This window comes from Ornithorhynchus anatinus, chromosome 15 (assembly GCF_004115215.2).
Source record: "Ornithorhynchus anatinus isolate Pmale09 chromosome 15, mOrnAna1.pri.v4, whole genome shotgun sequence".
Lineage (NCBI taxonomy): Eukaryota > Metazoa > Chordata > Mammalia > Monotremata > Ornithorhynchidae > Ornithorhynchus > Ornithorhynchus anatinus.
In genome coordinates, this window is record NC_041742.1 from 5,189,190 (window position 1) to 5,205,606 (window position 16,417).

Sequence of the window (16,417 nt, forward strand, 5' to 3'; positions counted from 1 at the left end):
TCATACAGCAGATGAGAAAGTGCCTACCAACTCTACTGTACTCCCCCCAAACGTTTATTGCAGTGCACTGCCCCCGGTAAGCCTCAATAGAGTCGATTGATTGATTCTCTATTGGACTCTCCCTCAATCAATTCCACTGATTAGTTCTGTGGCTGATTAATTGATTGATGGAGGCTGGGAGAGGCCAGGATGCATGTCTAGAATTCTATTGATTGATATTGATTAGAAAAGCAGAGTGGCTTAGTGGAAAGAGCATGGCCTTGGGAGTAAGAGGATGTGGGTTCTAATCCCTGCTCCGCCACTTGTCTGCTCTTAGGCAAGCTACCTAGTGTCTCTGTGCCTCAGTTCCCTCATCTGTAAAATGGGGATTGAGACTGTGAGCACCATGTGCGACAACCTCATTACCTTGTACCTACCCCAGTGCTTAGAACAGTGCCTGGCACATAGTAACCGCTTAACAAATTCTACCATTATTATTATCGTTTAGACTGTGAGCCCGTCATTGAGCAGGGATGGCCTCCATCTGTTGCCGAACTGTACATGCCAAGCGCTTAGTCCAGTGCTCTGCGCATAGTAAACGCTCAGTAAATACTATTGAATGAATGAATGTTTTTGTTTTGTTCTCTTTTGCTTTGTTGTCCATCTCCCCCTTTAGAGTGTGAGTCCGTCATTGGGCAGGGATGGTCTCTATCTGTTGCCGCACTGTACATTCCAAGCACTTAGTCCAGTGCTCTGCACACAGTAAGTGCTCAATAAATACCAATGAATGTATGAGTGAGTGAGTGAATGAATGAGTGAGTGAATGAATGAGTGAGTGAATGAATGAATGAGTGAATTAATGAATGAGTATTCCAAGCGCTTAGTAGAGTGCTCTGCACACAGTAAGCGCTCAATAAATACGAATAAATGAGTGAGTGAATGAATGAGCGAGTGAGTGAATGAGTGAGTGAATGAATGAGTATTCCAAGCGCTTAGTACAGTGCTCTGCACGCAGTAAGCGCTCAATAAATACGAATGAATAAATGAAAGAGTGCGAGAGTGAATGAATGAGTGAATGAATGGAGTATTCCAAGAGCTTAGTACAGTTCTCTGCACACAGTAAGCACTCAATAAATATGAATGAATGTATGAGTGAGTGAATGAATGAATGAGTATTCCAAGCGCTTAGTACAGTGCTCTGCACACAGTAAGTGCTCAATAAATATGACTGAATAAATGAGTGAGTGAGTGAATGAACGAATGAGTGAATAAATGAATGAGTATTCCAAGCGCTTAGTACAGTGCTCTGCACCCAGTAAGCGCTCAATAAATACGAATGAATGAGTGAGCGAGTGAATGAATGAATGAGTATTCCAAGCGCTTAGTACAGTGCTCTGCACCCAGTAAGCGCTCAATAAATACAAATGAATGTATGAGTGAGTGAGAGAATGAATGAGTGAATGAATATTTCAAGTGCTTAGTACAGTGCTCTGCACCCAGTAAGCGCTCAAAAATATGAGTGAATGAATGAATAGTCCAAGCGCTTAGTACAGTGCTCTGCACCCAGTAAGCGCTCAGTAAATACGACTGAATAAATGAATGAGTGAGCGAGTGAATGAATGAATGAGTATTCCAAGCGCTTAGTACAGTGCTCTGCCCAGGCTCTCCATCACCTTGCCCCTTCCTACCTCTCCACCCTTCTCTCTTTCTACCACCCACCCCGCACGCTCCGCTCCTCCGCCGCCCACCTCCTCACCGTCCCTCGGTCTCGCCTATCCCGCCGTCGACCCCCGGGCCGCGTCCTCCCGCGGTCCTGGAAGGCCCTCCCTCCTCACCTCCGCCAAACTGATTCTCTTCCCCTCTTCGAAACCCTACTTAAAACTCACCTCCTCCGAGAGGCCTTCCCAGACTGAGCTCCTCTTCTCCCTCTACTCCCTCTGCCACCCCCCCCTTCACCTCTCCGCAGCTAAAGCCTCTTTTCCCCCCCTTTCCCTCTGCTCCTCCCCCTCTCCCTTCCCATCCCCACAGCACTGTACTCGTCCGCTCAACTGTATATATTTCCATTACCCTATTTATTTTGTTAATGAATTGTACATCGCCTCGATTCTATTTAGTTGCCATTGTTTTTACGAGATGTTCTTCCCCTTGACTCTATTTATTGTCTTTGTTCTCGTCTGTCCGTCTCCCCCGATTAGACTGTAAGCCCCTCAAATGGCAGGGACTATCTCTCTCTGTTGCCGACTTGTTCATTCCAAGCGCTTAGTACAGTGCTCTGCACATAGTAAGCGCTCAATAAATACTATTGAATGAATGAATGCACCCAATAAGGGCTCAATAAATATGAATGAATGAGTGAGTGCATGAATGAATGAGTATTCCAAGCGCTTAGTACAGTGCTCTGCACCCAATAAGGGCTCAATCAATACGAATGAATGAATGAGTATTCCAAGCGCTTAGTATAGTGCTCTGCACCCAATAAGGGCTCAATAAATACGAATGAATGAGTGAATGAATGAGTGAGTGAGTGAATGAATGAATGAGTATTCCAAGCGCTTAGTACAGTGCTCTGCACACAGTAAGCGCTCAATAAATATGCATGAATGTATGAGTGAGCGAGTGAGTGAATGAATGAATGAGTGAATGAATGAGTAGTCCAAGCGCTTAGTACAGTGCTCTGCACCCAGTAAGCGCTCAATAAATACGAATGAATAAATGAATGAGTGAGCGAGTGAATGAATGAATGAGTGAATGAATGAGTAGTCCAAGCGCTTAGTACAGTGCTCTGCACCCAATAAGGGCTCAATAAATACGACTGAATAAATGAATGAGTGAGCGAGTGAATGAGTGAATTAATGAATGAGTATTCCAAGCGCTTAGTACAGTGCTCTGCACACAGTAAGGGCTCAATAAATATGAATGAATGAGTGAATGAATGAATGAATGAGTATTCCAAGCGCTTAGTACAGTGCTCTGCACCCAATAAGGGCTCAATAAATATGAATGAATGAGTGAATGAATGAATGAATGAGTATTCCAAGCGCTTAGTACAGTGCTCTGCACCCAATAAGGGCTCAATAAATATGAATGAATGAGTGAATGAATGAATGAATGAGTATTCCAAGCGCTTAGTACAGTGCTCTGCACCCAATAAGGGCTCAATAAATACGAATGAATAAATGAATGAATTAATTAATTAATGAGTATTCCAAGCGCTTAGTACAGTGCTCTGCACCCAATAAGGGCTCAATAAATACGAATGAGTGAGTAAGTGAATGAATGAGTGAGTGAATGAATGAATGAGTATTCCAAGCGCTTAGTACAGTGCTCCGCACCCCAGTAAGCGCTCAATAAATACGGCTGAATAAATGAATGAGTGAGCGAGTGAATGAATGAAAGCCAGGGGTGGCGCAGGCGCGGGCCTGGCGGGCGGGCGGCGGCGGGGGGTCACGTGACCCCGCCGCCCGCCCTCAGTGCGCAGGCGCGGAGGCCGCCTCAAGAGGGCGGGCGGGCGGGCGGGGGGGAGGAGGGTCCGGGGCGCGGCTCGTCGGCGTGCGCGCCCCCGCCCCCCGGGAGCGCGCACGCCTCGCCCGACCCGCGGCCACCGCGACCGGTCCTAGGCCTCCCCTTCGCCGAGCCGGGACGGGCCGCGCCCCAGCCCGCGACCCCAGGGAAGCCGCCCAGCGGAAAAAGAGGACGAGGAGAAGGAAGAGGAGGACGGGGGGAGGAAGAAGAAGAAGAGGAGGAGGAGGAGGAGGAGGGGAAGGGGGTGTGGGCGGCGGTAAGATGGCGGACTTCCTGCCGTCGCGCTCGGTGCTGTCGGTCTGCTTCCCCGGCTGCCTGCTGACCAGCGGCGAGGCCGAGCAGCAGCGCAAGTCCAAGGAGATCGACAAGTGCCTGTCGCGGGAGAAGACCTACGTCAAGAGGCTCGTCAAGATCCTCCTCCTCGGCGCCGGCGAGAGCGGCAAGTCCACCTTCCTCAAGCAGATGCGCATCATCCACGGCCAAGACTTCGACCAGCGGGCCCGGGAGGAGTTCCGCGCCACCATCTACAGCAACGTCATCAAAGGTGACCCCCCCCGGGGGCAGGGGACGAAGGGGGACCCCTCCATCCCCCAGTAATCAGTCGTGGAGGAAGAGGGGGACCCCGCCCGCTCCCCCAATCTCCAATCAGTTAGTGGTGGAGGAAAAAGGGGGCCCTTCCCCACCCCCAATCATTAGTGGTGGAGGAAGAGGGGGACCTTTCCCACCCCCCAATCTCCAGTCAGTTAGTGGTGGAGGAAAAGGGGGACCTTTCCCACCCCCCACCTCCAATCAATTAGTGGTGGAGGAAAACAGGGGACCTTCCTCACCCCCCACCTCCAGTCAATTAGTGGTGGAGGAAAAAAGGGGGACCTTTCCCACCCCCCAATCTCCAATCAATTAGTGGTGGAGGAAGAGGATGGACCCCACACCCCCAATCTCCTATCAGTGGTGGAGGAAGAGGGTGGGCCCCCCCCCCAACTTCAAATCAATTGGTGGAGGAAAAGGGTGACCCCCCCCCATTTTCCAATCAGAGGTGAAGGAACAGGGTGACACCCCCCCCCCCAATCTCCAGTTAGTGATGGAGGAAGAGGATGATCTCCTACCCCATCTCCAATCAGTGGAGGAAGATGACCCCCCCCGCCCCCCCAATCTCCAATCAGTCACTGGTGGAAGAAGAGGGTGACCCCCAATCTCCAATCAGTAGTGGAGGAAAAGGGGGACTTCCCAACCCCCCCCAATCTCCAGTCAGTGGTGAATGGAGTGACTTCCCCCAACCCCCCAATCAGTAATCAGTGGTGGAGGAAGAGGGTGACCCCCCCCCCCAAATCCAATCAATCAGTGGTGGAGGAAAAGGGTAACCCCCACACACCTGGAACTACTCTCCAATCAACCAGTGGTGGAGGAAGAGGTTAACACCCCTCCTCAAACCTGTTCCTACTTTCCAGTCAATCAGTGGTGGAGGAAGAGGTTGATGACACATGCATAGGTCCTGCCCTCCCATCAATCAGTGTTATTGTGGTATTGTATAGTGCGGTTACTATACTCCCAAGCGCTTAGCACAATGCTCTGCCCACAGTAAGCGCTCAAGAAATGCAGTCGAATGAAGAATACTTATGGAGCCCTTACTGGGCGCACTGCCCTGTGCCAAGCATGGGGGCGAGGAGGCTACAGTGAAGTTGGTGGGCGCGGCCCCACATATCACACTGTGGAGCTGGGCCTGGGGGGAAAGCCCACCCTCAGATTAAGGGCTTCCTTCCCCCACCATTTGATGAGGGTCAGTAAATGTATTCCTTCAGTCTCTCTTCCCCTTTCTCCCCCTCAGGGGAAATTAATCAATTAATGAGGTTATCAGGTGTTTACTGGGTGCTGAGTGCTGTACTGAGCAGTAAGGGAGTCTAATACAGCAGAAATAGGGGAAATGTTCCCTGCCCAAGAGAGGAGCACAGTCTAGGCGTGTGGCGAGTTGTGTGACTGGGTGGAAAACGCGGGTGACCCACCCAGGGCCTGGGTGGAGGTAATCGCATGCTCGGGGACACCCCTTCCTCGCCTGGTTAGAGAACCCCAGATGGAGGACCCCCTGGCCCTCCCAAAACCAAGCCTAACGCTGGACCCTGCCCTTGCTTCCCACACTCCTTTCCCCACCAAACTGATAACCCCAAGACCTGTGCAGGTTTCTTCCTTCCGATATTCATTCCCAGGCCGCACCCCCTCTCTCCTCCCCCCGCTGCAAAGCTTGTATCAGACGGTCCGGTAGCCTTCCCAAAATGCTTCCTCTGACTCCGCACTTGGCCAAGGGCGGTGGGTGTCATCCCTTGGCCCTGATGAGAAACCAAGAGGAGACGGACCCAATTTTATTGTCTTACTTTCACTATCCTCCTAACAGAGCTGCCTGTGTAGTTGGTGAAGGGAAGGAGTGTAACTGCAAAGGAGGCTTAACAGCATGTGTGTGTGTGGCAATTCTTTCGGCTCTGCGTGGATTTTCACTCTGAAGAGGGCTTTCTTGACACCCGGGGAAGCTATCAAATGGGTTCTGTTGGTGGTTTTAAGTGCCTTGTGAGAGAGAGTGGTTAAGATTAGGGTGAAAACTGATACTCGCACCTACCTACCAGTGTTAAGCAAGCAGGTGCAGGTGGAATAAAAGGATGCAAGGGATGTTTCAGGTGGCATTTTCCTGCAGAGGATTTGTATACCAAGGTTTTTAGACAACGAGGCTGTTATTTCTCCGCCTTGCACCCCATAGATGGAAGAGTGACTTGTGAAAAGCACTTTATTTTTGTTGGTTGAAAGGTAGTACCCACCCCTATTGCTGTGCTGTTTAGTCCTGCCTCAGTTACATGTTCAGTATTCACGGTGTTTTTCATGCAGTTGAAGTTGTCTAAGTTGGTGGGTTTATTTTGCTTTTACTCTGTCCCAAGGTGGTCTTGATTATTTTAGCATCATCTTGGAGTAAGGCATTCAATAATTAGCGTGGCTTAGGGGATAGAGCACGGGGCTGGGAGTCAGAAGGACCTAAATTCTGATCCTGGTTCTGCCACATGTCTGCCGGGTGACCTTGGGTAAGTCATTTTAATGTTTCTGGGCTTCCATTTCCTCATCTGTAGAATGGGCATTAAGACTGAGAGGCCCATGTGGGTTGAGGACTGTATACAACTTGATAAAGGTGTATCTACCCCAGCTCAGAACAGTGCTTGGGAAACAGTAAGCTATTAAGGAGTGCTACAGTTGTTTTTTCATTATTAATAATGAGTGCCTGCCAACCTAACAGGTCTTTTAAAACAGTCATTTCTGGAGGTTCTAGAGCAAATTGAAATTTAGTGCCTTAAGGAAACTAACCTGAAAGAATTGATTTTTTTAAAATTCTGACTCCTGAGGTGATCTGTTACATTTATCTGCCGTATATACCAGCCTTTAAATCTTGGGCCCGGTAGATGAAGGTATATCTTAACTGGATTTAACTCTTTCCCTGTACTTATGGCATTATTTGGAAGAAATTACATGGATGGAGCCAAGCCTGCTCACAAAATAGACTTTAAGTGATTGGTGGTGGTGTTGGTTAAGCACTTACTCGGTGCCAAGCACAGTACGGAAGACTGGAGTAGATACAAAAGAGGCAGAGTGCACGTAATCCTTGTCCCTAATGGAATTCACAATCTGAGAAAAAGCAGGTGGCAGCTTATTCCCTTTATGAAGGTAAGGAAACTGACACAAAGATGTAGACTAGGTCACCCGGCAGAATGGTGGCGGAACAGGGATTCGAGGTTTCCTGACTCCCAACCTTGTGCCCTTGCCATGAGGCACGTATCTAGTAGGTGAGGTTCACCGAGTTCCCCGATGTTTCATAGTTTAGCCCATTTGCATGTTTGAGAGCTCATTCTTTTTTTCTTATCAGATGAAGTCAGTGCCAAAGCCACTTAGTTTCTTCAGCTTGTGTTCCAAGAAAAATGACTCTAAAATGATTAAGCAGGCCAGATAAATGACTTCCTATAAACTGACACAGATTTGTTTAGAAGAATCGGGGGTAACAGTGTTGTGGCTGAAACACTGAATTGAAATTCCAGTTCTATTTACATTGAAATCTCTAGGAGCATGAATCCCAGAAGGGTCAGTTACCTTTAAATCCATGTGTTTCTGTAATTGTGGTAGGGTTCCTAGGAACCTTGAGAGGTTCATTCAATAGTATTTATTGAGCACTTGCTATGTGCAGAGCACCGTACTGAGCGCTTAACACTGAGAGGTTGACAAAGAAGAACATCTTATGTGTAGTTTTTCTTTCTTCTAACTGTTGTCGTCTAGAGACATGTTTAATGTAGGATAAAGCAAGTGCAGGTAATGAATGCCGCTACAATTTATTTATATCAATGTCTGTCTCTGCCTCTAGACTCTAAATTCATTGTGGGCTGGGATTGTGTCTTAAGTTGTACTCTTCCCAAGTCTTAGTACTGTGCACTGCACACAGTAAGCTGTCAGTAAATATCAATGAATGAGAAAACCCTTGGAGTTTTACAAAGAAGTGTGGTCTAGTAGGAAATCCCCTGTGAGTCTGAAGACTGGGCTTCTAATCCCGACTCTGCCACCTTGCCTACTCTGTGGACTTTAGTAAGTGGCTGGACTTCTCTGTGCCTGTTTGTTTCCTCATTGTATAAAGGAGATTAAATGCCTCATCTCCCTCCTACTTAGACTTTGATGCCCATTTAGAACAGGGATTTTGTCCAACCTGATTAGCTTGTGCCTAGTACAGTGCTTGGCACACAGTGCTTAAACATTAGCCCCATTACTGTGCTTAGAAGACTTAATGTTCTGAGGGAAGTCTTAAAGTCTCATCTTTTGATCCTAGATCTAATAATTAATGGTAACTTTCTTCTCAACCCTTCCAGATTGGTTTTAAAATTCCAGATCCCATATTTCATGGACTCTTTATGCTGCAGTGTTTGGGCTGGGGGAGGTGGGGTGAGGGTGGAGGGGAAGCATAGCTCTATCCAGAATTTAATCCATTTGGGTTTTTGTTGTTGTTATCTCACCCCCCACCAGCCCCCTTCCAAATAATGATTATAGAAGATAGAGGAAAAAATTGGGCGATATATGAAGAACTCTGGAGTCTATAGGATGAGAGTTCATAACGAGCATGGATACACCCCTATTTTGAAAACTGTAGTTTCAGCTCTGTGAAAGCATGGAAGAAAGCCTTTTTTTTTTTTAAATGCTATTTTTTAAGGCCCTAGTATGTGGCAGAAACTACTCAGAGCTGGGGTAGATGCCAGCTCCTCAGGTTAGACAGTCTGTGTCCCACCTGGGGCTCACAGTCTTAATCCCTGGTTTTCAGATGAGGGAACTGAAGCCCACAGAAGTGAAGTGATTTGCCCAAGTCATCACAAAGCAGACAAGCAGTGGGAGCTGGGTTTAGAACTCTGGTTTTTCTGACTCCCATGGCCCGTTAGACCATACAAAATGCTCAATGAATTACCGTGATCTAATTTACACCATCTTCGCCCCATACAATGTGCTATAGATGAGCTTTCATGATGAGCAAAATAGAAGTCAGTAGTTATATGGGCAATATACTGCTTGAACCTTTTGAAAATGATGAAGCTTAAAGAAACACTTGTATATACTACTGCAAAAAAAGACCTCAACAAACTATCCCCATTTCCTTCCCTACCCAACGGCTTGAAGAGAACACAATTTAGGAAAATCAGTGTGGAAAATTCAGCAAGAATCATTGAGTGGTATTTGAGTCCCTACCGTGTGCAGAGCAAGAAGAGAACTTAACATTGATTCTTTTCTTTTTCCTCCCTTTTCCAAGGTGTGAGAGTGCTTGTAGATGCCCGAGAGAAACTTCATATCCCTTGGGGAGATCATTCCAACCAGTTCAATGGGGATAAAGTTATGGCTTTCGACACTCGGGCGGCTAAGGTGGTCCAAGGAATGGTGGAGACTCAGGTTTTCCTCGAATACCTTCCTGCTATCCGAGCGCTGTGGGCAGATAGTGGAATCCAGCACGCCTACGATCGCCGTCGAGAATTCCAGCTGGTAAGACATCGGGGGCCATGGACGGGGAACCGTTTTCGGGTTTTTTTTTCTGTGGTATGTTAGGTCCCTATTATGAGTCAGGTGCCATTCCATGCTTTAGGGTAGATATAAGTTAATCAGGTCAGTCACTGTCGCTCAGAGGGAGAACAAGAATAGAATCCCCATTTTATTTTTGAGGAAACTGAGGCCCAGAAAAGTGAAGGGACTTACCCAAGGTGATGCAGCAGGCAGGCGGCAGAGGAGGGATTGGGGCCCAGGTCTTCAGCCTCCCGGGCCCGGGTTCTTTTCAACTAGGCCATTCTGTGTGTGTTCCATTTTAATTTCTGTGTGTACTTAGAGGGAGTGAGCACTTGCCTCAGGGTGGATGCCCAGAAAGACCATCCTGGTGCCTACCAGTTGGATTCGAAGGTGGAGTTGGATCGGTTTTTCACAGCTCCATCCGCTCTCTAGGAATATTGCTATTAGAACAGTAAACATTGGGCTTTTGAATTATACCCCAAATGGGGTCCCCATTGTACAGCTCTTGCTGAAAATCTTTGAGGCAATTAAGGTGACCTGAGGGCTAAGGAAGGGAGAGGAACAGGTTCAGAAGACCTCGTTTGTGCGCGCGCCCCCCCCCCCCCGCTGGATGTGAGGATGAAACTGTCACTTTTTAGCCTGGACTCCAAACCAGAGAGCTTCCATCCATGGGCTAAGAAGTCCAGAAAACAGGTCTTTAAGAACTTTTACTTCTTTGAACACTGCCTGGCTCTCCCAATTTCCACAGCCACTTGGTTTCCCATAGAAAACTCCCTCATCCTCTTGGGTTCCCGCACTCTTGATTAAAAGTTAACACCCATCATCAAAGCCATGTGGAAAGTAAGCCAAAGTCATAGAAGGGAGAAAAGGATATTATGAAAAGTACTTTCCTTTTAGAATGCTTCTTCAGGGCATGGGCTGTGTCTGCCAACTCTACTGTACTCTCCCAAGCACTTAAAACAAAGCTCTGCCCACAGTAAGCACTCAGTAAATATCATTTATTGATGTACCTTGGTCAAATGAAGGGCAAAGCCCTTTTTCGGGGAATGCTTTGATTACATTTGGGGCTTACATTTGCGTCACACTGGACCAAACCCAAAATGAGAGTCTAGGGCACTGTAGAGTGAAGAGTTCTAGTACAAAAAGTAAAGCAATATCAAGCATTTACTGCAGTACTCTGCATGCAGTAAGCGTTTATAATACATATGACTGAATCATTAGGAGAGTGTCTGCTTAGGGGGGTTGTGTATGCCTCTGCATATCCACCTTCACGCACAATCGTCATTAGCGGTTCCTGTTAGATGCTTATCAAGTGCATGTACAGAGCCCTGAACCCCGTGCTTGGAGATGCCGTTCCTGCTGTCAGAAATCCCAGAAGCGTTTTTGGAGGGAAGACAATCTGACATAATTTGAATAAAACTACCATGGTAAGAGGATGAGAGTAGGGATGAATAATCAACATTGGAACTAAATAAATTGGTGGGGAATAAACGGATAAGTTCATGGTTGTGCCATGGTAGCTGAGGGCTTAGCGTGACTTCCGAGACACGGAATTAGAAATACACATTTGTGTCCCTTACATATAAAAGATAATGCTACTGATATTTTATGTGTGCGCCTAAAGAGATTGTTGAATTATATAAGTAGCATTATGAACCAAACCTAGCTAACAGAGTTCTGACCATTTTCCACCTTTAAGAGATTCCTTCTGTGAAATTCCTAAAAAAAAAAGCTAGATGTTAATGAAATAGTGCACAAGGAAACTTTGGAGAGATGGTTTATTCATAGCTACTATGAATTTGTGAGTTTTAAGTTTTTTGAAATTGAGAGCATAATTAGAAAGGCTCCGCTTGTTGGCAAAAGAATAAATCTGTATTTCTAAAGACTCTTACTGTTGGGTGTAAAATGGGTCAGTGTATCGATGAGAGGCTAATTCATTGCCCAAAGGGCCTTTTCTAAAACTGATAATGATGATGATTGTGGAATTTTGTTAGCATGTATGTGCTTGGCACTTACTGAGCACTGTGGTAGACAGAAGGAAATCAGGTTGGGCACAGTCCCTGTCCCACATGGGGCTCACAGTCTTAATCCCCATTTTACAGATGAGGAAACTGAGGCCCAGTGAAGTGATTTGCCCAAGGCCACACAGACTAGTGATGGAGCTGGCATTAGAACATAGGTCTTTTGTCTCACAGGCCTGGACTTTTAGATCTGCATCGGAGTCTACTCAGCCTCCTTAAGGGGTCCTAGGTCAGATGTGCTGGGTTCCAGAGCTGAGTAGCTTTTTGCCCCTTGGATAGCTGATGGGAGGGAGAGCAAGCCCAGAGTCCACCCTTTCCAGTCCAACAGAGTTTGCAGTAGTAAAGGATACATGTTTTCTGTGTGACCTTGGGCAAGCCACTTAATTTTTCTGTGCCTGTTACATCATCTGTAAAAATGGGGATGAAGACTGTGAGCCCCATGTGGGACAACCTGATTACCTTGAATCTACCTCAACTCTTAAAACAGTGCTTGGCACATAGTAGACTCTTAACAAATGCCATAATTATTATTATTATTGGCAAATGTTACTTTAGGCTGAGAAGAATAGCAAATCAATTCAAAAGATGGCCAAGTCCATTAGTAAAAGGTATCTTGTCCTTTTTAGGGGCTTCTGTTTGTGCAGGAATTTTTCTCAGAATTAAAAATTAATTCTATTAATTGATTCTCCTAGCTCATTTGTGCCTGCCTTGTCTTTTTTTTTTAAACCTCCCACGCCCCTATTACATTTCCTTCCCTTGGAATAAATAGGCATGTAACCAGAGCCTCTTTCATATTCTGCCAAACTGATAACCTTTATCACCAGTGTGAAAAAATAACGATTCTAGTGTAGGCAGGTTGATGATTGAACTGTACAGTTGAATAGCTGCCTTACTTGAACAGTTTGGCGCTGTCCTTTTTTGATGATTTCATCTGTTTAATTTTGCAGTACCAAAAAGCTGGGTATTCCTTGCCAGCCCTGAAGTTGACATATTTTGTGGGGGACAGATGCGGAAACCTAAATTGGGAAACTGCTGGGTTTATGCGTGTGTCACAAATGATTTAGCTAGGTTTTTTTTTTCCTGGGATAAAATCAGCAGCTCAAAGTTGTGTTCCATCAGCAGGTAAGACCACAAAGAATTGGAAATTCAATTCTGCCCAATGAGTAAGAAGTAGATACTTTCAGTGGATTGTTACTGGTGTGATGTGGATTGTTATTGGTGTGATTTTGTTACTTTACTCACTTCCTTTCTATACCTCCATTCCCCTCAGCTTCCACCACCTTTCTTTATTGCTCTCACACTTAACGTCCTTGCCAAACTGTGGGTGCACCCTGAACAGGCTCCTGAGAGATTCCCTCTCGTCATATACACATGTGTAGGTCCCCATGGCCAATTCAGAAGAGAGAGCAAGCACTGGGGATCCAATTTCTCGCTTTCCCGACCCCTGCATGAGCAGAGGGTAGTACAGTATGCCGACCAGACCCCGGAGGAGCCATAGTTGTGAGAGAGGAGCCACCTGGACTGTTAACTCATTATGGGCAGGGGATGTGTCTGTTCTACTGTATATATTGTACTTTCCCAAGCGCTTAGTTCAGTGCATACGGTGCTCAAAAAATACGATCGAATGACTGATCTACTGGGACAGGAAAAATCTTGCCTGACAGGAAAAATCCAGCCAGCGGAGTTCAATTACAGTCCAGAAACCCAGGGCTGATTCTGTAGTCTGATCTTATGACCCTTCACTGCTGAGAATGTGAATTGTGAAAGGAAAGGGGAGGGGAGGTGGCTAGCAGTTGGAGTGACTGAAATTAGTGTTTTCTGATTTAATCATCAATTGCAAAATCTGGCACTGCAGAAGAATTTCGTAGTGTAATTTGCATGAGGTATGCCCATTTTTCTTGTTCCTTTCATTTTCAGAGGAGAAATGGTTTACAAGCGCCTTAAGCAGTCAGCCCAGTTTTATGTATAATACTAAATCTCTAGTCTCTCCCAGCATCCCACTTTTTGTGTGCGTCTCGGGCAGAAGACAAAACTTTGGTCATCTTTTGTCTAGAGAGCCTTTCTTACTGTGACTAGTGAGAAGTTCTCGAGGGCTTAGGAATGTGTAAGGGTATGTGTCCTAAGGAGTGGTTCTATTCAGTAAGAAAGGAAAGAAGTATAAGTAAACAAATGTCCAAAGTCTCTATTTATTCCTGTTGTACCCAAGATATGAACTTTAACTGAAGTCACCTGTTATGCTTGAGCTGTATTTTTTAGTAGAGCAATAAAAGTATAGCATTCTGCATGGGCGTTTTAAGTGCTCTACTTCCTTTTGAATGGGTGTCAAGATCTGATATTAATGGCCAGCTTCTAAACTAATTTTGTGCGTCACTCAGCGAAGAATATTTTTTGAGTATCTGTTTTATCATTCGATCATATTGAGTGCTTACTGTGTGCAGAGCACTGTACTAAACACATGAAAGAGTACAAAATAACACTAACCAGACATATTTCTGTGTGCAGAGCCCTGAATTCAGTGGTTGGGGAAGTATATCAGAAGTCAGAGAGACCAACAAGTCTGCACGTTGTTTTCACTGGAGTAACACTCCAAGATTAGATGAGAAGGAAAAGTGGGTCATCACATCCAAAATGAGTCCATGAAGTAGTAGAGAGTCCCAGAAAACCCCTCCATGATTGGTGTCAGATGAGGAGCAATTAGAAAGTGGATTTACTTGTAGATTGCTGTTTACTTCTGCAGCACAGCACCAAGAGTGCTATCTGGTTATCTGTCCTATCTGAGGACAGGAAAAGGTGTGTGCAATTAATCTTCTGGTTTTACTAGTTTTCCTCTGCACTTTTGCATCCTTTGGCAGTAATTTAGAATACTTTTAAGTTATCAGGTGCTGAAGACAGACCTGTCTCCAGAGTCTTTCTTAGTGTAGCGATCTTTTCTTAGTGTCAGTGGAAATAACACCACTAAAAAACACCACTGAGCCGTAGTGGAAGGAGCTCAGACCTGGGTGTCAGAGGACCTGGGTTCTAATCCTAGCTCCGTCACTTGCCTGCTGAGCGACCTTGTGCAAGTTACTTAGTTTCTCTATGCCTCTGTTATCTCATTTGTAAAATGGAGATTAAGACTGAGAGACCTCTGTGGGACACAGGCTGTTTCCAACCTGATTACCTTGCATCTACCCCAGAGCTTAGTGCAGTGCGGGCACAAAGTAAGCATTTAACAAATACCATTACATTTTTTTTCATCTTTGATATCTTTGTGTACTCCTGTCTGTGTTGTAATCTTCTGCATTGTTATATTTTTCTCCCAAAAAACTCAAGCCATTTAATTCAAGCCCAGGCACACACACATCCTTCTTAATAATAGCCACCGCTGCCATTTGCTTCTTTTACACAGTTAATGAGGTCATTTTACTGGACCCGTAAATCACAACTATTTCAGACTCTTCTGAATTATTACCGCCGCTCTTCGAGGGGGTTATTTATCAAGTGACTCGCTGTCAGCCTCTAAAGCATTTTGAGACGGCTTGACGATGAAACTCCACTGAGAGTTACATCAGAAATATTTCTCACTGTGTTTGGAAGATATTGAATTTCTCATATTTTCTAATCAGCGATGCTGGGAAGAGCAGCCTTCCTGAAGAGTGGGTTGGGTGAGTCTCCTGTCTTGGGTAATGTACCTTAGTAGTCCCTCGGGCCATAAACCCCTGCCCTGTGCTTGTAAGTCAAGGAGGTGGCTGGTGTAGACTCCACTTAACACTTTACAGAAAGGCAAAGAGGTCATAAACCCATTTTTAGGTAGGCTGTTTTCTACTTAATGGCAATCGAAAGGACATTAAACACACTTTTTCTGCTGACTTCAAACCTCCGTTGAACTCACTTTCTCCATTTCCACCCTCTTCAAATGTTCTGGCAATTTTCCCTCATGCCTCACTTCCAAATCAGTCACCCAAATCCCAACTGACCCATTTCTAAAGGTTTTTCGGTTAAAATTTTAGCCACCTCTGCTGAAGCTCATTAGATAATAGCTAAAATTCCACCTGAATGATTCCTTTCTCTGAAAGTGGGTAACTTCCCCAGATCAGAGCTGGTGAGGAGCCCCATTTCCTCCTTGTTTGCAGGGTGATTTCTGACTTCTCTGTTGGCGGGAGCCTACCTAGGAAGGAGGGATTTGGACTCCATCCCCATCTCTGTCCCTATCTCCTAATCTCCCACAGTTTGGGCCTTCTCCGGGTCTCCTTCAGGTACGTCATTTCACTCCCCTTCAGCATGCTGCGCTTTAACTTCCCTCCTAGTCAAAGTAGATCTTTTCTTTTTCTCTTCGCCTAAAACCTGTCTGTGTTTGGGGCAGGGTCAGATCAGTGCATCTTTACCCTAAGAAAAAGCGGGAGTCACTTGACAAAGGATCATCCTCCCCTTTGCTTCTTGTGTGCCATCCCCCACCCATGGCAATTGTGCCCCAAAGCAACTTGTCTGGATTCAAACAATCAATGATGTTAACTGCCTACTGTGTGCAGACCTCTATAATAAGCACTTAGGAGGGTACACTATGGTGGTATATGTATTGTACTCCTCCAGGTGCTCAGTACAGTGCTCTGCTCATAGCACTCTATAAATACCATCGATTGATAGTCACGGTCCCTGCCCACAAGGAGCTGACAGTTTAGAGGGGAAGACAGACATTAATATAAATTTAAACTATGGCTATGTACATAATTTGAGTGCTTACTGTGTACAGGGAACTGTACTAAGCTTCAAGAGTATTTCAACCCAATTATCTAGTATCTACCCCAGCAGTTAGAAAAGTGCCTGGCACACATTAAGCACTTAAAGGCAATAATTATTCAAGTTGTGCTTAA

The 16,417-nt window shown here is 45.7% G+C and overlaps 1 protein-coding gene across 2 annotated transcripts in view; it reads left to right on the forward strand.

The window, feature by feature from the left end:
* Positions 1–3,549: 3,549 nt before the first annotated feature.
* GNA13 (G protein subunit alpha 13) overlaps positions 3,550–16,417 on the forward strand; it is a 48,192-nt gene continuing 35,324 nt past the window's right edge. The window contains exons 1-2 of one of the 2 annotated variants that reach the window (XM_029079698.2): positions 3,550–4,045; positions 9,302–9,528. In XM_029079698.2, the coding sequence (XP_028935531.1) occupies positions 3,763–4,045; positions 9,302–9,528 (510 nt within the window). In that variant the 5' untranslated portion in view covers positions 3,550–3,762. The remainder of the gene's footprint in view (positions 4,046–9,301; positions 9,529–16,417) is intronic. The other variant, XM_039914258.1, reaches the window with a different exon arrangement.